Source organism: Chelonoidis abingdonii, chromosome 8, assembly GCF_003597395.2.
Source record: "Chelonoidis abingdonii isolate Lonesome George chromosome 8, CheloAbing_2.0, whole genome shotgun sequence".
NCBI lineage: Eukaryota > Metazoa > Chordata > Testudines > Testudinidae > Chelonoidis > Chelonoidis abingdonii.
Genome location: NC_133776.1, coordinates 51,013,630 through 51,040,865, shown reverse-complemented (window position 1 = coordinate 51,040,865; position 27,236 = coordinate 51,013,630). Strand labels below are relative to the sequence as shown.

The 27,236-nt window shown below is 46.2% G+C and overlaps 1 protein-coding gene across 3 annotated transcripts in view; it reads right to left on the bottom strand.

The window, feature by feature from the left end:
* Window positions 1-27,236, bottom strand: part of VPS8 (VPS8 subunit of CORVET complex) — a 230,249-nt gene that overhangs the window by 78,815 nt on the left and 124,198 nt on the right. For all 3 annotated transcript variants that reach the window (XM_032763623.2, XM_075068603.1, XM_075068604.1), the window contains exons 29-34: window positions 26,125-26,181; window positions 24,923-25,005; window positions 22,111-22,195; window positions 19,596-19,694; window positions 17,739-17,828; window positions 14,555-14,601 (exon numbers count right to left, since the gene is read on the bottom strand). In XM_032763623.2, the coding sequence (XP_032619514.1) occupies window positions 14,555-14,601; window positions 17,739-17,828; window positions 19,596-19,694; window positions 22,111-22,195; window positions 24,923-25,005; window positions 26,125-26,181 (461 nt within the window). The remainder of the gene's footprint in view (window positions 1-14,554; window positions 14,602-17,738; window positions 17,829-19,595; window positions 19,695-22,110; window positions 22,196-24,922; window positions 25,006-26,124; window positions 26,182-27,236) is intronic.

Here is a 27,236-nt window from a genome sequence, read left to right as displayed (position 1 = left end):
AGTCTGAGCTGGATTCTGTTCGAGATGTGTTGCTCATGTCCATTTCAATGTAAGTGTGTGCTCGATCTGAGCACCGCCACTGGAAAGTTTTTCCCTCAGTAGTATGTTGGGTCAACTCTAGTGCCCTCTGAAGTTGCGCCCCCGATGACACACTGCCCCCTCAGTTCCTTCTTGCCAGTTAAGTCTGACAGAGGAGCATGAAGCGGGGTTTGGAATGGACATGAGGAATACATCTTGAAGAACAAGAGTTATGAAAGGTTAGTAAGGATTTTTTCTTCTTCGAGTGCTTGCTCATGTACATTCCAATGTAGGTGACTCCCAAGCAGTTGTGCAGAGAGGGTTCAGAGTTCATTGGCAGATGGACTGTAACACCACTTGGCTGAAATCCACATCTCCTCTAGCTTCTGGGTGATGGGTAGAGCAGAGGTCCCAAAACTGTGAGGCACCCCACCCCCCCAGGGAGGCACAGAGGAACACTCAGGAGGGTGTGGCTGGGGCACAGGCCAGCCCCCGTGGGAGTGGGGAGGGAGCACACCTGTCTCTGCCCCTGGGGCACTGGCTGCTGGCCCCAGCTCTGGTCCTGGCCCCGGTCCCAGGTGTGGCCTCCTTACTCCTGTCTGTCTGTGTCCCCCCACTCACCCGAGCTAAGGCCCTTCTCCTGTCCCAGCTCGGGGGGGGGAGGGCACAGACAGGGTATGTGGGGGCACGGTAAAACATTTGGGGACCACTGGCCTAGTGGGATGCAAAAGTGTGGACTGACGACTATGTTGCCACTCTACATATGTCCTGAATCGAGACTTGTGCCACGCACACTGCTGCTGTAGAATGGGCTGTCGGTGAAGGAGCTGGGACCATCCCTAGGTCGTAGCATGTGCCGATACAGGCACTGATCCACAACGAAATTCTCTGGGCCAAGATTGGCAGGCCTTTCATACTGCTGCAATAGCTATGAAAAGTTGAGTGGATTTCGGAAAGGGTTTAGTCCTCTCTCTGTAAAAGACTAGTGCACACTTAACATCTAGCAAGCGAAGTCTCTGTTCTTCCCGGTTAGCCTGTGGCTTCTGATAGAAGACAAGTAGGAAGATATTGTGGTTACTATGGAATTGTGAGATCACCTTTGGCATGAAGGCTGGGTGTGGCCACTGCTGAACCTTGTCTTGAAGAAAACTATGTACGGTGGTTCTAAAGTCAGAGCTCAGATCTCTGAGACCCTTCTAGCCGAAGTAATATGACCAGGAAAGCCATCTTCCAGGACAGGTGGAGCAGAGAGCATGTTGCCAGCGGTTCAAATGGAGGTCCTGTTAGCCTTGCAAACATCAACTTGAGATCCCACAGAGAGTGTGGTGGGCATACCTGAGGGTATAGCCATCCAATCCCTTAAGGAAACAGCCACTGATCAAGTTTGAGAAGCTGTTCACCCATGGGTGAAAGGCTGACACTGCAGCTAGATGGACCCTAACAGATGATACTGTTAGGCCTTGCTGTTTCAAGTGGAGTAGGTAATCTAGGATTAGAGGCAGTGTTGACTGAGTAGGCAAAATCGCCTTTTGTGCTGACCAGATCGAGAATCTCTTCCACTTTTCCAGGTAAGTGGTTCTAGTGGACGGTTTCCTGTTCCCTAAAAGTACCCTGGAAACAGACTCAGAGCATGCCAGTTCTGCGGGATTCAGCCATGGAGCTTCCACGCCATGAGATGAAGAGACTCGAAGTTCAGATGACATAGATGGCCCTGAGAGATCAGGTCTGGAAACCCAGGGCAGGCTGACTGGCATGTCCACCAAGAGATCTAGGAGGGTAGTGAACCAGTGCTGATGTGGCTGGGCTGGGGCTATCAAGATAAGGCATGTCCTTGTCCCTTCTGACCTTCAGCAGGACTCTGTGTATGAGAGGGATGTGAGGGAATGCATAGAAGAGATGGACCATCCAAGAGAGTAGAAAGGCATTTATGAGCGTACCTGGAATGTGACCTACGAAGAAGCAGAACCAAAGACACTTCGTGTCATGCTTTGTCATGAACAGGTCTACCTAGGGAGTTCCCCACCTCTGGAAAATGGTGCTCATGATGTCTAGGCAAATGGACCACTCATGATGGTTGGGAAAGGCTCTGCTGAGATGACCGGTTAACTTGTTCTGCGATCCCAGAAGGTAGGAAGCTTCAAGGTGGATCAAGTGGGCTATGCAGAATTCCCATAGGCAAAGAACTTCCTGGCATTCCTGGGGAAGAGGAGTGCACTCTGTCGTACCTGTTTATGTAAAACACTGTTGTTGTGTTCTGTGTAAGGACTGAGACACAGTTGCCCTCCAAGTGGAGTTGGAACACCAGGCAGGCTAGGCTCACCACCCTCAGTTCCCTCACACTGATGTGTAAAGAGAACTCTTACAGGGACTGATATGTCTGCAATGCAACACTGACAGTTGGGGCCTGGAGAATGGGACTCCAATACATACTGTCCAGAGGTCCAGCCGCCAGTGAAGTGGAACTGGTAAGATGGGGTGTACCCTTTCTTTGGAAGCTGAGGATCTGTTAATACTGCGAGTGTCTAGTGGATCGGGGCTGGACACTCCAACACTTGGAGGGCTCGGAGGTTGGAGTGTGCCTATTGATAACCTGTAGAGAGACAGTGGGCACTGGGTGGGTGAGCTTATGTTGCCCATGGCCAGTGGAGCTGGAGAGCTGACCCAAAGAAGGCACTAACAAGGGCTCCTCATGATAAGGGCAGGTGGAAGCAAGGTGCCTCACAGCTCTGGGATCCCCTGGGAACCATCCCAGTATCAATTCTCCAGAGGTACCAGTTCTGCCTTCAAGGCTGAAGAATGGGATACAGACCCTAAGAAAACAGGAACACACACCTTTTCTGGAAGTGATGCTGGCATTTGTTCTCTGACTCCGAACCTTGAGAGGAAGCTGACTTCTTTCCTTAAGGATCCATGAAAAGGAATAGGGAAGGATCACTCAGTTTTGGCATAGTTTAGAGCTGAATAACAACTTTCTATGAGTGCTGGTACCCATCAATCCAAGGTGATCAATTGCATGCCAGAAAAAAAAAAAAAGGCTTAAAAAGCTGTCCAAAACTATAGTAAGTGAGTTCAGAATCAATTCCGGGGAGAAGAGGGAGCATGCACGGAGAAAAAGGACATACAGTAGGGCAGGGCCGGTGCAACCATTTAGGCGGACTAGGCGGTTGCCTAGGGCTCCAAGATTTGGGGGCGCCAAAAAGCAGCGCTCCCAAATTTTTTTAAGTGGTTGAGGAGCCGCTGCTGCTGGGATCAAGAAGGACTCTGAGCTGCCGGCGGCATTGGCAGCCAGCAGCCCGCGGCATTGGCAGCCAGCAGCCCAGGGTGTCCCCTCGGTCAGTGCGCCGCCGCGGCAGCCAGCAGCCCAGTGTTTATAGGGGGCAGGTTCTATATGTTTGCGGTGCTCGAGCACCAGCAATATTCAGGGCTGGGGGCCCTGCTCCAGCAATATGTGGAGCTGGGTCTCTCCCCCAGCCCTGCCTGGATCGGACCCCGACCCCCCACGGGTCTCCCCCCGCACGCCCCGCCGGGTCCGTGCCTCTCAGAAAGCAGCGCAGCACCTCTCCCCTGCCTGCTTCCGTAGCTGGAGTAGAGCGGCTCCCGGCGGAACTGTTGTCTGCTGTCCCAGAGTCCTAGTGCCCCCCCATCTCCTACTGGAAGGGCAGGCTGCACTTACCCTGTACTTCCACCCTCGGCCTGAGTCTCTCCAACACCCCAAACCCGTCAGCCCCCCACACCCTAATCCTCTGCCTCAGCCCTGAGCCTCCACACATCATGAATCCCTCATCCTCAACCCCAATCCTCATCCCCCTGTACCCTAATCCTCTTCCCTAGCCCTCAGCCCCCCCGCATCATGAACCCCTCATCCTCCTGTACCCTAATGCTCTTCCCCAGCCATGGGCCCCCTTGCAGCATGAACCCCTCATCCTCAGCCCCAATCCTCATCTCCCTGCACCCTAATCCTCTGTCTCAGCCCTGAGCACCCCCACATCATGAACCCCTCATCCCACACCCCAGCCCTCTGCCCTAGCCCTGAGCCCCATCCTGCATCATGATCCCTCATCCTCAGCCCCAACCCTCATCCCCCTGCACTCCCTCCCAGAGCATGCACTCCCTCCCAGAGTGTGCACCACCTCCCCTTTCCCACACACTCCCTTCCCACCCCCAAATTCCCTCCCAGAGTCTGCACCCCTCACCCTTTCCTACACCCCCAGCCTGCACCCAAACTCCATCCCAAAGCCTGCACCCCTCACCCCCTCCTGCACACTCACCTCCTGCCCCAGCCCGGAGCCTGCACCCAGCACCCAAACTCCATCCCAAAGCCTGCACCCCTCCTGCACCCTAATCCCCAGCTCCAAGGGACCTGTACCTCAGGACCTCCCCCCCCAACCCCTCTCCCAGGAGCTTGGCAAGGGGTGGAGTTTGGGGGGCAGGTTCTGGGCACACCAAAATTTCTACAAACTTGCCACTCATGCCTGATCAGCGTGCCACCGCAGCCCGGGGGTTCCACTGCGCAGTTGCTGCTTCCTTCTCCCACTTCCCAGGCTTGCGGCGCAATCAGCTGTTTGGCGCCGCAAGCCTGGGAGGAGAATTAGAGCAGGACAGCGTGCTCGGAGAGGACACGGAGCAGAGGTGAGCTGGGGTGGGGCCGTACCGCAGGGCTCCTCGAGCCAGGGGGTGGGGAGTTTCCACGGGGGCGGGGGGGACACTTCAGGGCGAGGAGCTGCTGCAGGGCTGGGGGAGCGCAAGGTGGAAGTTTCGCCTAGGGCACGAAACTTCCTTGCACCAGCCCTGCAGTAGGGCAATACGGGGGGTCCCCAGCATAAGTCTCTCCCTTATCTGTTGTTTCGGATACCCATCGTTCATCAATAGAGGAACGTGTTCCAATTCATGCTGGTCCTGATCCGCATATCTGTCATTTGCATGGATCAGCACTGACATGAATTGGAACATGTTCCCCTATTGTACAGTACAGTCCTCCCCCTCCCTCCCAGTGCCTACTGAATGCCGTGATCAGCTGTTAGGTGGCATTCAGGAAGCACAGGGAGGAGTGGGGATGGGGCGCTCAGAGGAGAGGGTGGAACTAGGCAGGAAGAGACAGGGCAGCCCCAAGTACAATACTGTCCTGTACCCATCATGGAGTGCAAAACACATTCAAAGTGTTAAGGGTGCGCCTGTGTCTAAGAGGCAATGCAAAAGTGTAACATTAGAAGTGAAATTAGATGTTATAAAGTGTATTGAAAGAGGTTAACGTGCAGCTGACATTGCTTGTATTGTCGGTTTGCCTGGTTTGATGGTATGCTCAATTTTTAAGAGTGCTGGTTGAATTCGTGAAAGCACTAGAAGTGCTACATAAACTGTCATCAAGGAAGATAACGAAACAAAGCAGCAGTACAACGGAGAAAACTGAATGCTTGCTGGCTGACTGGATTGATGACCTCCATGAAAAGAAAATGCCTGTGAGTTTAAGCTTGATTCAGGAGAAGGCCAAAAGCTTGTATAACAAATCTAAAGGAAAGAGAGCTCAAGGGCAGAAAAGGAGACCTTCAATGCTAGTTGTGGGTGGTTCCACGGATTTCAGACGTGCGCCAATCTACATAATGTAAAACTCACAGGAAAAGCAGCTACTATGGATGAAGAAGCAGCTGAAATTTTTCCTACGCAGCTAAACACAATTGTTTCAGAAGTTGGCTACTCTGCAAAACAAGTTTTTAATGTGGACAAGACAGGCCTTTACTGGAAGAAGATGCCAACAAGACTTACATTTCTCGTGACGAGAAGACTGCTCCTGGGTTCAAAGCCTCAAAAGACTGCTCAACCCTTCTGCTTGGGGGAAATGCAGAAGGCAATTACAAGTTGAAGCCCCTGCTTGTCTACCACAGTAAAAACCCAAGAGCAACGAGGGGCTACATCAAGTCTTGTCTCCCCGTAATTTGGAAGTCGAACAGAAAGGCCTGGAGGACATGCAAAATTTTCTGTGAGTGGTTCGAAGACTGTGCTGTCCCTAAATTTAAGGCTTACTGTCAGATGGAAAATTTGGCATTTAAGGTTCTCCTTCTGCTAGATAATGCAAGCACCCATGAACTGGACTACGAAGCTCTCTGCCCAAACATCAAGGTCCTATTTTTGCCACCCAACATCACATCATTGCTGCAGCCTATGGATCAGAGTGTAATGGCCACATTCAAAGGTTACTACCTATGGAGGACATTCTCCATGCTAATTAAGGAGATGGCAGGTGAAGGAAAGCCCAGTGTAAAGGAGTTTTGGAAGTCCTATAACATCTTGAACGGCATGGAAAATATTCATGTGTTGTGGGAAGAGGACACTTTGCAATGTATGAACAGCATTTGGCACCATGCATGGCCAGATGTTGGCCAGAGCTTTGTGGGATTTGATGCCATTACTGCTCTTGAGCAAGAAATTGCCAAGTTGCTGAAGGATGTTGGCTTCAAGGAGGTGGAGGAAGATGTACAGGAGCTGTTGGAGTTTCATGCTCAGCAACTGACAAATGAGGAACTGATTGAGCTGGACCAACAACAGATATCCAAAGAAAGCCAGGAGCCTGATGACAAAGAATCTCTCCCGTTTCTTTGGATTGCTGGATGAGATGATGGAAATCATATAGAGCAGTGATCCTTTTCATGAATGGTCTGCCAAAGTCTCCAGGGCTCTCAATGATGCAATGGCTTGCTACAGGGAGATCTACCATTCAAAGATTCATACAGGAGAGTAGATGTCAATAAAATCCTTTTTTAAGACTTCTGCAACCAAAAAGCCACCCAAAGAAAACCCAGCCTCCACCCCTATCTAAGTTTAGCGTAATTGACACTGTTTTATACTGTATTAAAATTTTCTGTGTTTGAATGGTGTTAGGGTTCTACATTATTTTATTCAATGTTGTGTGTGTAAAATGTGTACTGTAGAACCTGTCACTGTAAAAAGGGACAGTGTTTAGGTGAAAAGTGCATTGTTGTAGGCAAGTGTGAAGTTGTGAATGCATCCTCCTCTTATTCCATTATTTCTTTTGGGGAAAAATTCCCCGGTATGTGTTGTTTTGGTATCCATCACTCTTTTCAAGAATGCAACCCCAACGTATATAGGAGACCCCCTGTACATAGGAGAAGCATATATCCAAAAAGGGATGTGCATATAGGGGGTCACCACAATGGAGTATCCACAGCAAGAAGAGTATGTTGAAGACGACAGAGATCACCCCACTTGGCATGATTCTGCCTTGTTTAAAGGGAACAGGTACCCCCAGGAACCTTCCCACAGATCTCTGGGCCAGAGACTTGCTGCACACACCAAGCCTATTGAGCTGATTAATCTGTTAAGACTGTCAAACTACTTAACACAGCATGTAAATATAGTCCAGCCCCTCTGCCTCAGCATGGAGGGGAGGGGTGGACTAGGTGACGTCTCAAGGTCCCTTCCAGCCCTACATGTCTATGATTTTATAATTCTGTCCTAAATTTAGATATAAATTTGTTCATGTTTCTCAGTACTTTGTTCTGGTAAAAACAACAGGCATTGCAGGTAAATCACCCAAACATACACCACAAATGAATGGATTTCATTACACTTGTTTGCAATGGAAACACTTTCTCTCCTGGGAAGTGATCAAAAAATGAAAATGAAAATGAAAATATAATAAATTTGATAAGAGAGCTGTAGCAATATACACTTTGCTCTATTGTCCGTCATTGCTTATCAGTCATGGACACAAGGGCACTGGGTTTTAAATTTCCCATGGCAATTTCTATTAATCCCCATGCCCCTACTTTAAAATAAAAGTCTAGCTAAATTATATGGGCCAGATTAATCTCTCTGATTTATTTCCCCTAACTTCAGTGTAGTTACATCAGGGGGATGAATCTAGTCTCTTGTGCTGCCACAAAAACGTTTGTATTTGAGACATTAAACTCATTTGTTCCTCTAGGAAACTGTTTTATTAAAACCTCTGCTTGAAAGAAGATATAAAACATTCATATGAATTGGAGAAAGAAACGTTATTGAAGGGGCTTGAATCATGGTTCTTCCTTCTGACATGCTACAGAGATTGGATATTTCAAAAAAAAAAAATTGTTTAAATCAGCTGTTGTAGATATTCTTTGACTGTTCAGCAGCTGTGAAATTAAGTTATAACCTTGCATATTAGGCCTTTTGAAGTAAATAAACCAAATCAATTTACAAACTACTGTGAAAAAAGTTTCACTATTTTATAAAGTGCAAATTATACTGCTAAAGCTCATTTTGAAGTATGTCCCCATTACACACACACACAAATCCACAGCACTGGCAACACAACATAGTTAATAGGAGCTTGTGTGATATGAATAATAAACTACTCCAATAATCTAAGGCCTCCTCAGAGAGAATTTTTTAAGAATAGGACAGGTCAGGGGAATATTGTCAATAAAGTGACTGAATTCTTGGGCGTCCACCTCCTTTGCTCTGTAGTGATTGTTGCAGAAATGAGGTCACTGGGCTCATTTAAATTCTATTAAGGATCATTCTCCTGCACACAGAGTCCCACTTATATTTTCCTTATTGATCATTTTGGCATGTGCAATCTATCCATTATACCCATTTAATTCTATTATTTTGGACGCCCAGCAATATTGCTGAAGCCCTGAGAGAATCAAATGGACTTTATTCACATTCACAGCCATGTTGTACTAATGTGAACACTGCAGGAATTCAGGTAGTGCAAAGAGGCAGACTTTGCGGACTGACTGTGGCTTGCTGAATGTCAGTCCTGTACAGGAAGCAGAGATATTTTGCACAGTCAGATTCAAAAGTTGATATTATGCTTTTAAGAGTGACTTCCTGTTGATGACTTGTGATGTATGTGCTTATGATCAGACTAAGAGGCAAGTGGCCACTTCCTAACTATTTCAGGGCTAAACTGGATGAGTTTATTACTTGGAGATTTATGAAGCCTATTTCTGTTGACAAGAAAAATATTGAAGTCCAGTGCAATTTCTCCTTTCATTGGGGCTCATTTATCACAATAATCTGATGGCAATACTGTAGCATAAGCAGAGCCAAAGTCAAAATCCAGCTGGCAGTAACAGCTGTTTATCAATATGCAAGCCAAACATCTAGAGCACAGAGATGCTCATATTGAAAATGTCTGAACTGTGAATTATCACTGTACAGGATTGTGTGGTCAGTTCTGGGCCCCTCAAAGTAACTGTCAAATTTGTGGATTTTTAGAGAACAATAGCAGAAGCTTAGACTGCTGGTAATCAGAAAAGGAAAAACAGGCAAAAGGACAGTTACCTGTTCTGTAACTGGCGTTCTTCGAGATGTGTTGCTCCTGTCTATTCCACAGTAGGTATGCGTGCTCGCCAAGTGCACTGGTGCCGGAAGTTTTTCCCTTAGCAGTACCCGTACTAAGGGAGCACCGCAGCGACCTCTGGAGTGGTGCCTGCCTGGCATGGTATAAGGGGAGCTGCGCGCTCCCCTGACCCTCAGTTCCTTCTTGCTGGACAACTCCGACAGAGGAGAAGGAGGTGTGGAATAGACAGCAGCAACACATCTCGAAGAACGCCAGTTATGGAACAGGTAACAGTCCTTTCTTCGAGTGATTGCTCCTGTGTATTCCACAGTAGGTGATTCCAAGCAATATCTGTTGGAGGTGAGTAGGAGTTCACAGTGGTTCGGGAAGAAGTACCGTCCTACCAAACCCAGAGTCATCCCTGGACTGGGAGACGATCACGTAATGCGAAGTAAATGTGTGAACTGAGGCCCACGTGGCCGCCCTACAAATGTCCTGGATGGGAACATGGGCGACACAGACAGCTGATGAGGCCTGAGCCCTCATAGAGTGTGCCCTAATTATAGGTGGCGGGGGGATCCCTGATAAATCGTAACACATGCGTATGCATGAGGTGATCCAGCGGGAAAGGCACTGTGTGGAGATGAGTTGCCCCTTAGCCCGCTCAGCCGAGGCAGTAAAGAGTTGAGAAGATTTCTGGAACAGTTTAGTCCGATCCAGGTAAAAAGCCAACGCCCTAGGCACACTGAGCGTGTGGAGGCGGCATTCCTCGATGAAGGAATAGGGCTTGGGACAGAGCACAGGAAGGAAGATGCTCTGCTCCATATGGAAGGCAGAGACCACCTTTGGGAGGAACGTTGGGTGTGGGCAGAGCTGGACTTTATCCTTATGGAAAACCGTATGGGGGGTTCCGAGGTTAAGACCCTGAGCTCTGAAACATGTCTGGCCAACGTAGTCGCCACCAGAAAGGCCACCTTCTAGGAGAGGTGCAACCAGGAACACATGGCCAGGGGTTCGAAGGGGGATCCCGCGAGACGGGACAAGACTAGGCTGAGGTCCCACTGCGGTACTAGGGGCCTGGCATACGGGAACGAGCAGTCAAGGCCCTTTAGAAACCGGGAGGTCAGAGTGGGAGAAGACTGAGTGGCCTTGCACCGGCGGGTGAAAGGGTGATATGGCCGCCAGGTGCACCCTGACAGAGACAGACACGAGCCCCTGGGCCCTAAGGGATAGGAGGTAGTCCAGGATAAATGTAGGGGTGCGGTGGAGGGCCCACATTCCCCGTTCACTCGCCCATCTGGCAAACCTGGACCATTTCGCCATGTCCAACGTGTGGATGGCTTCCTGCTTTCCAGGAGGACTCGCCTTACCTGCTCCAAACACCTACTCTCCTCCTCATTCAGCCATGGAGCAGCCACGCTGTCAGGTGGAGTGTGGCTAGATTGGGATGGAGGAAGCGACCCTGGTCCTGGGACAGGAGGTCCGGGCAGAGCGGTAGCCTCCTCGCGGGGGACTGCCAAGAGACATAGGAGGGGCTCATACCAGTGCTGGCAGGCCCATGCCGGGGCTATGAGAATGGCCCTCGCCTTGTCCGCTTTCACCTTCAGAAGGACCTTGGCGATGAGCGGGAACAGGGGAAAGGGGTAGAGGAGCTGACCTACCAGCTCAAGAGGAACGCGCCGGAGATTGCACTTTCCCCATCCCTCTCCTGGAGCAGAACCAGGGGCAACGACGGTTCTGACGGGTTGCAAATCGGTTGATCTGGGGAGCTTCCTCACTCTTGGAAGAGCTGATGAGCGACCTCTGAGTGGAGCGCCAGCTCATACTGGGGGGAGAAGACCCTGCTAAGGTGGTCTGCTTGCATGTTGCGGACGCCCGGGAGGTGAGCCGTCCTCAGGGAGATATTGTGGGCTATGCAAAACTCCCATAGGTTCAGGGCTTCCTGGCAGAGGGAATCCCACCTTGCCTATTGATATAGTACATCGCGGTGGTGTTGTCTATGAGGACTCTAACCACCTTGCTGCAGAGGTGCATGAGGAACACCACGCACGCCAACCGAACCACCCTAAGCTCCTTGACGTTTATGTGAAGGGACAAGTCTGGGGACGACCAGGTTCCTTGGATTTGCATCTTCCCTGTGTGGGCTCCCTAGCCCAGGTCCAAAGCATCGGACATCAGGTCCACAGATAAGTTTGTCTCCCTGAAGGGAACCCCTTGCAACATATTGCCCAGGCAGGACCACCACAGGAGGGAGGCGAGAATCAGGGGCAGAACCGTCAGAACCTTGGCCAGACCGTCCCGAGCTTGGGAGAACTAGGAGGCCAGAGATAATTGGAGGGACCTCATACGAAGCCTGGCATGGTGGACCATGTACGTGCATGCCGCCATGTGCCCCAGAATCTGAAGACACGCCCTCGCCGTGGTCACCAGGAAGGCCGTGACCGAGGCAATGAGATCCCTTAGGGTCTCAAATCTGTCCCGGGGGAGAGAGGCTGTGGCCTTGGAGGAGTCCAGTAGGGTCCTAATGAACTCTATGCGCTGAACTGGCACTATTTGGTCTCGTTCACGACCAGGCCTAGACCAGCGCATGTCGAGAAGAGCAGCTCTATGTGGGACTCCCCCTTGAGGAGCCAATTGTCCAGGTAGGGCAAGATTCGTACGCCCTCTCGCCTGAGATAGGCCACTATCACTTAGTGAAAATCCTGGGAGCCGTGGATAGGCCAAAGGGGAGGTCCATGAATTGGCAGCGGTCCATTCCCATCATGAATCTGAGGAAGCGTCTGTGCCCCTCGAAAATATGGACATGAAAGTACACGTCCTGGAGATCCAGGGCCGTGTACCAGTCCCCCAGGTCCAGGGAGGGGATAAAAGAGGCCAAGGACACCATGCGGAACTTGGAACTGGTTAGAAATCTGTTCAGGTTGCACAGGTCCAGAATAGGCCTGAGACCCCCTTTTGCCTTCAGGATGAGGAAGTACCGGGAGTAGAACCCTTTGCCCTGAAACGAAACCAGTACTCTTTCCACCAGTCCTAAGTGGAGCAACTGGGCCACCTCCTGATGCAGGAGACAGACATGTCCTGGGTCCCCTGGGGCCATCACGGATGGCGGGTGGTTTGGTGGAGCTGAAGTGAACTGCAACACGTAATCCTTGGAGATGGTACTGAGGACCCACTGGTCCGAAGTTATGTGGGACCATGGCCTGAGGAAGGCAGATAATTGGTTGTAAAACACAGACTTTATTAACGGGGGGGGTCTCCCTGGCAACAGGCCTGGTGCCCCCCTGCCAACAGTCAAAACCACCTCTTTCCTTGCCTCTTGCCCTTAGAGGGCCCAAGCTGCGGGGCAGAGTGGGACTGGTGCTGAGACCAATGCTTCTGGTCTCTGGGCCTTTTGTATGGGGGCTCATATCTGCTCCTCACAGGTTGAACAGCCGGAAGCAATTTGGCCTTGTCCTTAGCCGGAGGGACATAGAGGCCCAGGATCTTCAGGGTGGTCCGGAAATCCTTCATCCTATGCAGAGTGACGTCCGTCTGGTCCACGAAAAGCACTGCCATCGAACAGGAGGTCCTGCATCAGTGATTGCACCTCCACGGACAGACCAGATAGCAAGAGCCACGACACCCTACGCATGGAGATCGCCGAAGCCATCAAGCAGGCCCTATGTCCGCCACATCAGACACTGCTTGCAAGGCCACTTTTGCCGCCCGACCCCTTTTCCACCAGAGCCTTGAAGTCCTTCCTGTCCCGGTCCGGGAGGAGGGACTCAAATTTAGGCAGGGACTCCCACAGGTTGAAGTCGTACCTGCTGAGTAGGGACTGGTGGTTGGGTACGTGAAGCTGGAAGCTAGCCGACGAATAAACTTTTCTGCCAAAGGAGTCCAGCCTCCTGGCATCTTTATTTTTTGGGGTGGGTGCTGGTTGGCCCTGATGCTCTCTGTGGTTTACCGATTCCACAAATGAGTTGGGAGTCGAGTGTGAATACAAGTATTCATGGTCCTTCACTGGCACAAAGTATTTCCTCTCGGCCTTTTTCGAGATGGGGGCCAGGGAGGCGGGTGTTTGCCACAAGGAGTTGGAAATGTTGGCAATACCCTGGGGCAGAGGTAGGGCCATGCTGCTTGGAGCGGTCTGGTGGGCACCCAGAGGGGGCTTGCCTCGTGACCTAGGGCCCATGCTCAATTGAGCACTCGAGATGGCCAGGGACATAATGTCCGTTGCAGCCTGCACCGCCTCCGGCGTCAACGGCATCCATACCAGTCGGGATGCCTGGGTGAACGGCAGCAGGCTGCTCTGCTCCACGCGAGTCGGAGCCTTAGTGCCCGAGGGGGAACGAGGGCTACTCAGTGCAGGACCAGCCTCCCCCTTGTCCTTATCGTGGTGTCGTCGCGAGGTCGCACTCTTCCCTTGCTTTTTGGCAGGAGAATGGCACCGGCTAGTCAACGGAGCTGCACTACGTACTGACAACATGGCGGCCAGAGCCAAGTCCTATCTGCGCACCGGCATCGGGATCTGCGCCGACTCCATCAGGAGAGCTCAAAGCCTGAAGTCTCTCTCCTTCTTGGTTCTTGGCTTGAACGACCTGCAGATCTTGCAACAGTCACTAATGGGAGTCTCACCCAGACAGCGAAGACACTCAGCATTAAGGGTCGCTCCTGGGCATAGAACGGCGACAGGAGTCTCATGACTTGAAGCCTGGGGCACAGGACATGTCCAAGCCCCCTCTATTCACTGAAGAACAATCCACAATGGTACCACAAAGATTGAGAAGAAGGGCTGCAGCAAAGCTGGAGCACAAAAGTTCTGACTACCTTCACTGGCGCAAGAAGGAACCGAGAGTGGGGGGAGCCCGCGGCTCCCCTTACAGAGCGATATACAGGCGCCACTCCAGAGGTCACCGTGGTGCTCCCCCAGTATGGGTACTACTAAGGGAAAAACTTCTGGCAATGGTGCATGTGGCGAGCATGCACACTTACCGTAGAATAGACAGGAGCAATCACTCGAAGAAGCAGCAAGTTTTCAGAAAGGGAATTTTGTCCCTATGCTCATTTCACCTCTTTTCCTATGGAACCATTATAGTAACTGCACAATACAGTTTATCTAGTTCATTCCTGTGTCAAGGCAGGATTGTACCCTACAATGTTTTATGGTCATGTAAATTTATGCATTTATACATCTGTTTACAGCAGTGTATTTTAACTGAAGAGTTATGATTTTGAGCAATAAGTTACAAACTATTAAATTTACTTACATACCTTGGGTCAAGGAGACTTCTCAAAAACTGGAAAAGCAAAAATTGGTCCTGAATAGTAGGAAAAAATTAATATTTTAACATAATAATCTGGTTCAGAGTTGTCTGAAGTTATATCCATTGAAAGAAATACCATTCACTCTTATGGGACTGATGCTCATGAAGAGTGAAGGACATAAATCCACACTGTGTAGAGGTCAAGCATAGGAGTTTATTACACACAGTGCTGGTGGAGTGTCACCTTGCTTATTAGGCTCAGAGACACTGTCAATCAATTAATTACAATAGAATATATAGATTTTCCATGGGCAGGGGAAAGTAACGGAGTAGGCAGTTGCACACCCAGGAATAGGTTTTGCAGCAAAACAAAATAAACACATTAGCCAATGGTTAACAGGTTACATAATGTCTCCACCCATGGTTTAAAGTTAGCAAGTTAATATTTAATTAATACTTTAATAAAATATTAGTATAAAATATGTTGGAATTCTGATTTGGGGTCCATAGGAATGGAGCAACTCCTTTAATTGTTCAACAAGTACATTCCGAGGGTTAAAGCAAAAAAACAGTGAAAGTATATGGCAATAAAGATTGTCTCCTTTATGTCTTAGGGCAGGCATTGGTCACTGGGAAGGGAGGTGAAAAGATGCCTTATCTTATATTGACGTGCCAACTTTTCATAAACTCAAAATTGGATCTGTGGGAAAAACGTCTCCCTACAGAAAAGACTAACACAATAAAAACGGGGATTTTTTTGTTCAGTTTGAAACATAATTATTCAGTTATTGCTTTAACAGCTGGCATTTCTACTGACCAAGCATCTCTTAGCCAAGGCAACGTTATCTTGTTTACCCCAGCTTTCTATTAGCTGATCACTATTTGCTAGGCCTCTGGTCCCTTGACCATACTTTGGACTTTGGGTCTGGAAAAGAGCTGGCACAATCTATATACCAGGCTGTTATATAAAATGCACATGGATTTTAACCCTTCAAAGAGTCTGGTCAGAGCCTCTGCCTCGAGCAAATCTCCTAAACCAGTTTCACTTGGTATAATTCCGCCTAGCTTAACAGTTGTTTTTTGGATTGTAAAAGGACACCATGATTGTTATGAACAAGTGCTAGCCATCCAGTCTTAGGGCTGGTCTACACTACGGGATAAAATAGATTTTAGATACGCAATTTCAGCTACGTGAATAATGTAGCTGAAGTCGAATATCTAAAATCGATTTACTCACCCGTCTTCACCGCGCGGGATCGATGTCCGCGGCTCGCCACGTCGATTCCGGAACTCCGCTGGGGTTGGAGGAGTTCCGGAATTGATATAAGCGCGCTCAAGGATCGATATATCCCGTCTAGATTAGACGTGATATATCGATCCCAGAGCAATCGATTTTAACGTGCCGATACGGTGCGTAGTCTAGACGTGGCCTTAGAAACCCTGCAGCTGTGCTCTCAAGTGAAGCAATCTGAGGTTCACAGAAAATCTCTTTTTGCCTTAAAATATATCTATGATCTAGTTCAATAGTTCTCAAACTTCTGTACTGGTGACCCCTTTCACACAGCAAGCCTCTGAGTACAACCCCGCCTTATACATTAAAAACACCTTTTATATATTTAACACCATTATAAATGCTGGATGAAAAGCAGGGTTTGGGGTGGAGCTGACAGCTCGTGACACTCCCATGTAATAACCTCATGACCCCCCGAGGGGTCCCAACCCCCAGATCTAGTCTGACCTTCACAAGCTACAGAATTTTACCCAGTGATTCCTACACCTAGAACCGTAACTTGTGGCTGAAATAGAGCATTTTTGGAAAGTCATTCATCTTTAGTTAACAACTCATGATGGAGACTTTACCACGTCTCTTGGCAATCTGTTCCAATGGTTAACTACCTTCACTGTAAAAAAAAAAAAAGTTTATCTTATTTCCAGTTTGATTTTGTCCAGCTTCAACTTCCCCCTCTTTGGATTGCACTATGCCTTTGTCTGCTAGATTAAAGAGCTCTCCATTGTTAGGTACCTTTTTCCTGGGTAGGTAATTACAGACCCGACAACTCTGAACCTTCTCTTAGATAAGAGAAACAGACTGGACTCCTGAAGTTTTACCATAAGACTGTTTTCCAGACTTCGAATCACTCTTGCAGCTCTCAATTTTTAGCAACTTTTTAGAAACCAAGACACCAGTTCTGAACACAGTATTTCAGCAGTGATCTTACCAAGGAGTGGATAAACCTTGCTGTCGCACTACTGTGAAACAACTCTTGACTCTGGGAGGATCTTTGGACAGAATAAGCAGCTCTAAGAAACAGGCCTGTAACCCACACACTTTAAGGGCCTCACGCAGAAGCAAATATTGCGTGGAGTGTCAATCCTTTGAGCCCTTTTAAGATGTCTTATAGACAACACAGTCCCCGACAGTGTCCTTCCCTTTATCATAGTCATCAAAAATGGGGAGCACCTCTTAAGTGCAGGTTATTTGCTGGATCTACCAAAATTGGCAAAGCTTGAGGTACCAAACAATGAAAAGCGGTTGAAACCATCTAATTAAACGTATCAAAAACCAGGACAATCTAACCAAGAGCAGAACTATTTATAATAATATAACTATCACAACAAAAATGAAGATTGGTTCTGTCCCTCTCCAGCAGCAGGACAGATAAGAACAGATGGTCTATATAAAATTGGCTTGAGGAACAGTCATGTTTGAATGGATCCTGGCAGGCACTACGTTTGGGGCAGCTAGGAAACCAGCTCTTTTAAACCTTGTTTAGGGACTCAGAGTGCTTCGATGGAATGTACTGATGCCAAGCACAGAAGGGCGTAGCAGCTTCTTACTAGTGGAAATAATCTGACTCCTTGCTGTATATTTGTACGGAGGAGGAGAGCACCAAGGGTTCCATTTGTAAGGATTTAGATGTGTTTGGAAGGGACATATACCTTTCTGTTTCAGGCTACACATCAACCTCAGGCAGGGGGTTGGATAGAAATTCTCCCAGCAACAAGTTTTCATAAATGCGCAATTCAGGGTTTCTACACTTTTCTCTGTTGCAGCTGGTTCTGGCCACTATTAGAGACTGGACTAGATGGACCTTTAGTCTGAACCACTCTGAAAATCCCTATGAATATGGCCAAAGCCAATTCAATTATAAAAACACAGTTCAATCCAAAGTGCGTTTGCAAGTTTTTACCTGAAGATTTTTAATGATTCCCTCAATCTGATCATTGAAGTGAGTGGCTATCAGGTCTGCTGCTTTATTCGGGCTCAGTAATAGCAGCTCCTGGAGACAGAGGGAGAAAAATACACTACCTTTAGTCTTACAGACTACAGGATCATGCATTAATGCTGATCCCACTCATACTGTAGTATACCTACAAATCTACATGATCACATCTAGAAGTGTAGTAACACTGAATACCATTGGGTGAAGAATGCTTCTGAAGCAACAATTTAAAAAAGATTAAGAGGTATAGAACAGGCAGAGATAGAGCATAAAAATCCTCATACTGGTGAGGCATGTGCCTCAATCTTGAGCTGCAGCTGTCACCTCACCAGCTCTTCTTGCCTGCGTTCCATCCCTGTCGCTCTGACAAGATTTCCAGTTAGTGCCAGTTGTGCAGGTGTTTTGGTGACGTGGCTCCTGTTCTGCAGGAAGTGGACTAAGACCATCAGCTAATTTCACAGGCCAGTCATTGGCAATCAAACAGTAATAACTTCAGATCAAAAAGGCCTCTGTTGGACTGAAACCAGTGACAAAAAGGCTCTCTCTCTCATATCTGACATTAGGGAACCTAAAACGGAATCATTTTTCACCAAGGCAATATCACTACAACAAAAACAGACAGGATGGCAGGTGACAGGAAAAAGAAATTCACAAACAACACTCTAATTCATTTTGATCTGATCAGAAGCACTTTTTCCTCAATTCCATACTGTCCTCACAGGTCATACATAGATTTATTGAAGGTTAAGGTTGGTAAGAGTAAGTTATTCACATATAAATATGGCACCAAGGAACCTGAAAAGTATTAAAAGAATGTGATACAGCACTATTCAGGGACTAGCACAATACATACATTATAGTGGGCCACTACTAAAGCAATATAAATCGTGTTTCTAGCAAAGCCTACTTTACAACTACTCAGAACTTTGGCATAAATGTTCTTTTCAGACAAGGAATGAACAACTTGACTAAGTCAGAGTGATTTCTTTTGCCAACCTTCACAAAGTGAATCATAATTTACAGTTACCCAAAGTTAAACAATTAGAAGCTTTGAGCTTAAGTTTAAATAACTGAAAATGATCATTTTCAAATGAAATTCTGTACATCATTAATCCCCATGGAAGATAATTGCTTAGCTTACTTTGGAGAGAGATTTGTCATCCTGCAAGATAATAATTGTGAAAAATAATGTACCAAGAATGAACAGCTTTTCAGCTCTAAAATTATAACTTGGCCGCCAAATGAATAAAATAATATTCACCACTTCGGTGTTATACAAATAGCTGAGAATTTTTGTCTCAAACTTTTTTGTTTTTTGTTTTATTTTAAATTGTGTTTGTATTGAACTTTGAAAAAGGGGAAGGAGAATTGTTTATTGGTTAGAGCAGGGGACTGTGAAACAGGATGTGTGTGTGGTATTCCTGACTTTGCCACTGATGTGCTGTGTGATTTTAACTTAACTTCTCTTTGACTCAGTTTGCCTCTGTAAAATAAGGATATTATCTTCTTTACAAGACACCAACTCATTGTGCATTGTCAAGTGCTTGGATGCAAGGCACAGTAAACATGCACTCTGTGTGCGCGCGCGTGTGTGTGTGTGTGGGTGGTACTGAAAATACACACCCACACACAGACCCCAAAACGTATGGCAGTTATCAACTCCCCCTTTGCAGTGCTTCAGGAAACTCCTCTTCTACAAACCCTACCAAAATCAGCTATGCCATCCTCAAAGGCAATACTCTCCTGCCTACAAAGAAGTACAAGGAGGAAAAGGGAGAAACTGGTTTAAGTTCATAAAAACAAGCAATTCAATCTATGCTGTACCTCAATGTGTTTCATAGCCTTCTGCCACACTGACTGCTTCTCCTTGGCACTGTACCCAGGAATGGATAGGATATTGTGGATGTAGTTGAACACTTCTTCCTGAAAGGCATAAAGTAAGAAAGTATAGTATGTTCTGTCCCAGCAATTTGAAAATTCATCTGGGAAGTGCATCAGTGATAGCTTGCAAACTCACTTATTTGGACACAATCATTTTCAGACTAACCACTAAATTGTATTTGCAACATGGACAATTGGTTATTTAAGGATTTCTTTGGTAGTTAGAGGTGAAGATAAACTGGTAGGGAGGTTTTAATATTATAGCTCTGCTCACAGAATTAAAACATACAGTCACAGGAGTGCATTTCAGAAGCAGTACTAGAGCTAGCCCAGCTTGGGAAGACCAGGTCCATTGACTGAACCTCAGCCACTGGTAACAGCTATGGTTTTACCTTAAGTAGCTCCTAAAAGAGCAAAGGGAAAGTATGAGGAGGAGGAGAATTGTATGTGAAAAGAAGTGGCTGAGATTGTTGACAAAGAGCAGCTTTGCTCTAATAACTGAGGAGATCCAAATAGTCATCTTGTTCCCTTTGGGGAAGGATGGACTGTGACCTCTTGACAAAGAGAACAGATGAGAGGAGGGTGGAGCATACTCCTTCAGAGTGAAGGTCATCGCTCCCATCTTCCCACTGTATTACTTGCTGGAGCTCATTCTCTCCAAGATTCTCCTGTGTCGTCCTCAGCAGCTCACCAATTCTCCTTTATCCTCCCCACTTCCATTTATCACTCGCTCTAGTCCTCTGTTTCTTCTCCCTGTCTCTATTATCTACTTTTCTTTCCACTTCTATATGAGAGAAGGAGAAAAGTAGATTTCAGCCTGCAAGTCTGTAAGAGGTTTGCAATATCAGATCTAATATTCCAAAAAGAGATAAGCGGCAAGACTCTTCTACTGAGTTATGCTGCTGTCGGGTGTGAAAACTGGGCAAAAAAATGCAGAGTAATGTTCATTGACCTAATGGAAGATCACTTAATTGCAGCCAAGAAACAACAGTGGTTTGAAGTCTCTCAACAGAGATGGAACCATGGGCAGGGACAGAGGCGAGCTGCTGGGAGAAACACTGGAAGCATGCCAAACTTAGGCTAAGTCTACACTGGGGGGAGGGTGGGAGAGAATGATGTCGACCTAAGATACGCAACTTCAGCTATGCGAATAGCATAGCTGAAGTCGTCGTACCTTAGGTCAATTAACCTGGCCATGAGGATGGCAGCGAGCGACCGCTGCCGCTCCCCCGTCGGACTCCACTTCCGCCTCACCACGGTGGAGTTCCGGAGTCAATGGCAGAGCAATCGGGGATTGATTTTATCACATCTACACCAGACATATAAATCGATCACTACCTGCCGATCCGGTGGGTAGCGTAGACATACCCTAAGGTCAGCTGTATGTTGTATATTGTGGTTTAAGTCAATGAAGACAAACCCCAGGAAGGAGGTGACTTTTGGACACTAACCTAAGCCTCAACTACACTAGAGAGATCGATTGTAAAACTGACTGGGAGGGAAAAAAAAATCTAGATGAGAATTGAGAGTTTAAGGACATTTTACTAAAATATCAATAAATACAAATACCGTAATCATTTAACAATGCTGCATCAGTTTAAAAAAATCCTGGTTTAGTGAAGTGAAAGCAACAATAAAAAAATAAAAAGATAATCTATAACATGAAAAAAATGGGAAATTGATAACAATGAATATAAATCAGATGTTAAACAGACATTACAGGAAGGCAGGTTAGATACCTCTTCTGGCCATAGAATCTAAGCAAGTATCAGAAGAAAAATCTATGGCCAGCTGAATTAAGAATAATAATAAGATTTTTTCAAAAAAATATTAGGAACAAAAAGAATTGTAATAACGGTTTATAACTAAATGAAGAATGTAACTTATCAATAATGATACAGACAAGGCAGAAGCATTTAATAAATATTTCTGTTCTCTATTTGGAAATAGGCTGGATGACGTATTCATATAATAGAATGATTAAATACTTTCTATTCCAACCATAACCACAAGGAGGATGTTAAATAGCATCTACTAAAGTTAAAAAAATTTAAGGTCAGCATGACTGGATGATTTGCACTCAAGAGTTTTAAAAGAGTTGGCCAAGAAGCAATTTGACTCACTGGTGTTAGAAATCTAATGACAACCACCTCACCTGGACTAGTGTAAAAGAGCCCTACTATGGATGAAAGAGCAAACCTTACAGTTATTCAGGATGAGTACTGCAGACACATTGAAAAGCAGCATAAAACAATGAACTGGTACATACAAAGGTCACTGAACACTCTAGTGTAGACCAGGACTCAGCGTGTGCCCAGGGTTGATGGAAAAGGAGGGGGTTCTAACCGTACAAGGTCGATGACAGGAACTGTTTTACCTGCCAAGGGGGGTGGGAGGGAAGAGGAGCTACTCTCTTCTTGGCTGAGGAAAAAGTTTAGAGCTTTACATATTTACCTACCTTTCTCACTGGATCACGCAAGTAACAATCAATGATTTTGTCATAGAGATGCTCCCGTTCATACATAAACTCACAAATTTGGTAGCTGAAATAAAGAAAGTTTGCCATGTTAGAAAGACTCTGCTCTTTGACACCAGATAAGAAATGGAGAATAGAATGCCCATCTTATTCTCAGTTCTGAGGCAGCAGAAAACAATTACACAGCCCAGACATGAGAGGATAAATATGTAACTTACAAATAATAATGACATTATTAATGAAGTGTCCTGTCTAAATACTCCTGGAGGAATATTTCCCTGCTGTCTTTGTGAGTGGAAGAGACACTGCCCCTAGAAACCTGCTCATTATCTTCAATCATTGGTGATGGAACTGAACGGTTATCCTGGGCCGTTGGTAAGAAACCAAGACAGAAAACTAAGGATGCAGGGAAAACAACTATATTACAGGGATGATCAGCTGTATTTTGTTTCTGCCCTGCTACTTCAGACTGGTTTGACACTCCTCAAGTAAACTACTTACTTGATAACAATCTGAGATTTTCCCCCTCAAGAAGTATCTTATTGGTCAGAGAATAAAGAATTCTTTCAGGACTGTCTTCTGCCATTTTTCACAGATACATACATTTTAAGTCCAGAAGAGACTATTATGAACATTTAGTCTGATCTCCATCCTAGTCAGAGACTCTCACTCAATAATTCCTACATCAAGTACAGAACCTTCTAGCTGAGCTAGTGCAGATCTTTTAGAAAGAGAAGTCCAATCTTGATTAAAAACCGTAAGTAATGGAGAATCCACCTTATCATTCCTGGGTAAGTTGTTCCAAAGGTTAAGTATTAACAGTGTTCAGAGCCCCACGTTTTTCACAAATCAGACCACCACAAAAAACACAACGTAAAACAAAATACAATGAAAAAAAACTCACAGCACAGCAGTGGCTCCTGCTGGGCCTCAGCTTCCCACTCCAGGCATTGCAACCTGCTGCACAGGGTCACAATATTACTCATGTTTGGACTGGCTGCCCCTCCATCATCATGACAGAGGGGCAGCCAGTTCAAACCTTAGCACCACTGCAACCCTGTGCAGCAGGTCGCAATGTCCTCTGCAGGAAGCCAGGCCTACCTCTGCAGGGTGAGTACTAGGCAGACTCACTCAGCAAACTCCCGCCTGGGGACAGGACCCAGTACCCCCATGTGGACAAAATGGATAAAATTAAACACAAAATTCCTGAAAAATAAAATACTATAAAAACAGATTCTAAGAATTTGCATCATCTTTCTAGTCTGAATTTGTGTAGCTTCAGCTTAAAAACTATTTTTCACCAATGAGACACCTGTTTACAGAGTTGAAAAATGCAATTTTGGGGAACCAGTTCTATAAACAACAACAACAGATCCCAAGAATGAGTGGAGCCTGTCAGTCTTCTTTTCCAACTCTCATCCATTCCCTCCCCATTTGGCTTGCGATAACCTCCACCGAATGAGGCACTGCCATGCTTCAGCTGGTCCTCCCCGTCACAAGACTATGGTCCAACCTTCATCCCGCCTGCCTCCCTACAACATGAAAGTCCTACTGTAGGATAAATGGGCAACCCAGTGATGGGTAGCAAAGGAACGTGCTGCTTTCTATTTCCAAAATACGGCCAACTCTAGGCTAAACATGTTGTCTGAGGAATGCATGGTGGAGTGTGGCATATGAAGTGCGGCATATGAAGTGCTGCTACTGTTGGCCAGCTTTCATATCTAACAATGAGTTTTGATTCCAAAGCCAGGAAGAAATTATGTAAAAACAGTGTCCAAACTGAAGCAAGCATGGTCTGTGTGCCAGGCCTCAAGCCTGCTGATGGGCTTCAATCAATATGCCTTCACAGCAGGCTATGATAAAGGAACTGCACTGGTACAGCTTCCTGACTGATCTCTTCCAGGCAAGGGAAGATGATCAGGAATCCATGTTAATTCCCAGAGCTATCAACTGTTTTACAATGCTGCTAACCACATGGTGTCACTAATGCATTTGCAGGCCTTACCAGGGACGGACAACATTGCTTGAGTGACCTGTTCTGGATGCTACTGAAAGGCAGAACTGAGCACTTGCTTGTCTTCATTAGACTGATGCCACCCAACTTTATATTCCAGTGCTTTTGTCGTTCCTAGTATGGGGGAAAAGAGCTCACCATGTCTGAAGTTGCGACTTGGATGGCTATTTATTGGCTGAACTCAGGCAAGACTGAGAATACTTTCAGGAGGGGTAAAGTTGCCAAAGGCGATGGCGGAAATTCTCAGCACCTCTGAAAGACAGGTTTATGTCTGCTGTTTGATTTTAGGTTTGGCAACCTGAGGGCTGATCTGAATCCCCAGATACTTCTAAATGCCTTTAGGATGTGGACCCCCCCACCGTCCATAGTCACCCATCATTACATTACAGTCATTACAATATGCCCTACAGAGACCAGGTGAAACTTGACTATTTTACTTTCCATGACAGAATCAAATTCAAAGCTAGTCAAGTTTCACATGATTTAGGGTTCCATTCTGGAAGGTTCACACAGCTCTGTAGACAGTACTGCTAAGAAGAACTGAAAATAATCAGGATGACATTAAATATAAATGGACTGAGAGAGATTAGATACGAACTGACAATAAGAAAATAAAAGCGAATATGTTTGGAGGAAAGTAATCCAAGCACAGCTGCAGAACAGCAGTGAGATACTTGGAATGACTACATAACTTCAGTGATGATTAAAATGGCTGTGAGGGCTGCAGGAGGACTTTTAAAAATCAGATATTATACACTGTAAAAACAAAAAAAAGCTTACAATTCAGCTTTTTCTGCCATAGGGATGAGACGATTCTCTTCAAACTGTACTACCCCTCCAGCTTGCAGTAGTTCTAAAAGGACCTGAAGAGATATTGAATAATAATTATTTGTTTTGTGGTAGTACCTACAGCCTTGGATCAAACAAAGACTGTACCTGTCTGATAGAGCTCACAACCTAAGAAACTGAATATTACTGTGAGTTTTAGTTTACAAATGTATTTAATTTTGGTTCTCCATAATTTGGAAGTCACATTTCCCTAGCATTTTCCTGATGGTGCCATGGCTATCAAACACAAAACAAATGCAGGAAAATGAGTGATCCTCTCTGCCAGTGATGTGAGTGACTCGCCCTAGCAACAGGGAGCCAGAGAATGACAGAGAAAACCAAGTAGCCTGGATCTTCCCAATTAATTGACTTAACGCCAGAAAAGGTGATGAGACATGACCTACCAGGAGAATAATTAAGAAGCTACAAATCAGAAAACTAAAACAAAAGCAACCGAACTTAGGTCATGTCTAAGTGAGACAGCTACACTGATTTAACTTCAACTGGCTTTTAAATATTTGCATATTTTGTCCTGGTTTTAAAATGAAAGCATTTTCATTTTCTACTCCAACTCCATCTCTCCCATAGCATCAGTTATTCTTCTACAGAGATAGGCAGGCTATACATGTCAGGAAAAAGACAACATTTAGGTACATGTAAGGCCTAGTGAGATTGAAGCATAAATAGGAATTGAAGTACAACACTTGAGCCCAGACATCACAGTGGTAGTAGTCTGGGGGGAATACACTGTCCCAGTTAAACCTAGACAAATGCCACTTTAACTCCATGTGTGTCACACTTTCTGCAGGAGTCTAGATTACAAAACTTCTGATGGCCCTGGGGGTTCATCTGGGGACAGGAGGAAAGGTTCTCTCTCTCTTTAGGGGGCCGTTTCAGACCCCAGGAGATGGGATCTCTAGTACTCATCTCCAGGTCCTGTTCTGCCACTGCTCCAGGCTGTGCCCTGCTAATGTCCTCCCTTCCCACCCCCCCAGTGAAAGTTTCCATTTTGATACATTAGCCCCAATACAGCCTGTGGTCGCACTCTTGGTCTTCTAACCAGGTTAATCCTCCTCTAGATTGGTAATTCCTAGTACTTTTTTTGATCAGTTTTTCTCTTACACATAATGAAATACACCTCTAAAGATTGCTACCTGCTGTCTCTCTGAGTGTCGGGAATCGTCATCAGGGCTGCACAGAAATTCAAGGACCTGGTCAAGGAGAAAGATGACTATTTTCATTATATATTAAAAAACAACTAGGAGTCTTTGTGGCACCTTAGAGACTAACAAATTTATTTGGGCATAAGCTTTCGTGGGCTAAAACCCACTTCATCAGATGCATGGAATGAAAAATATAGTAAATTTTACACACACACAAACACACACACACGGGAGTTGCCTTACCAAGTGAGGGGGTCAGTGCTAACATGGTCAATTCAATTAAGGTGGAAGTGGCCTATTCTCAACAGTTGACAAGAAGGGGTCAACATCAAGAGATGGAAAATTACTTTTATAGTGCTAATAAGACCAATGCAATCAAGGTGGACGTCAGCCATTTCCAACAGTTGACAAGAAGGTGTATCAGCAGAGGGAAAATTACTTTGTATAGTGACCCATCCACTTTCAGATGTTTGTGCAGCCTTACTCTAAAGCTCTGAGGTCTTTCATTAATTAGACTATTATCCATTGGTGTTGTCCCACCAAATCAGGCTATAGACTTGCCTTGCTCCAGAGTTTGTATGAACTGGTATAGCGACCAATGCAGCTCCATTGGTGCAAACCCCTAGTAAGGGACAGCTTATCCTAGTTTCAGACTGTATACAAACATGCTGTACATTAAACCATTCCTTATACAAATCCACATACATTATACTTAATTGATACATTCTTAAATCAGGTAATCTGTTGGATCCTTTATTCTGGCATCCCACAGTTAGTGGCATGCCTTTACTGTTCTCAGAGAGAGGGTTGCAGCCAGTGCCAAAAGATTAACATTTTGGTTCTCTCCTTCCGAACACCCGCACTTTCCCCAAACACACAAAATCTACAGGAAACAGATGGAAGCCTGCCTTTCCATGGCAAGGAAAGACTCCAGGGTCTGAGGAAAAATAAAAGATAAATAGACACTATAACATCGTTACTGCACATGTTCTTCACCTCAGGAGACATGTGGAGGGGACAGAAGCAGAGGTTTCCCCCATATCTTACATAATTACATAAGTCACAGCAGGCTGAGATAAGCACAAGTATTTAAAACTTTAGCA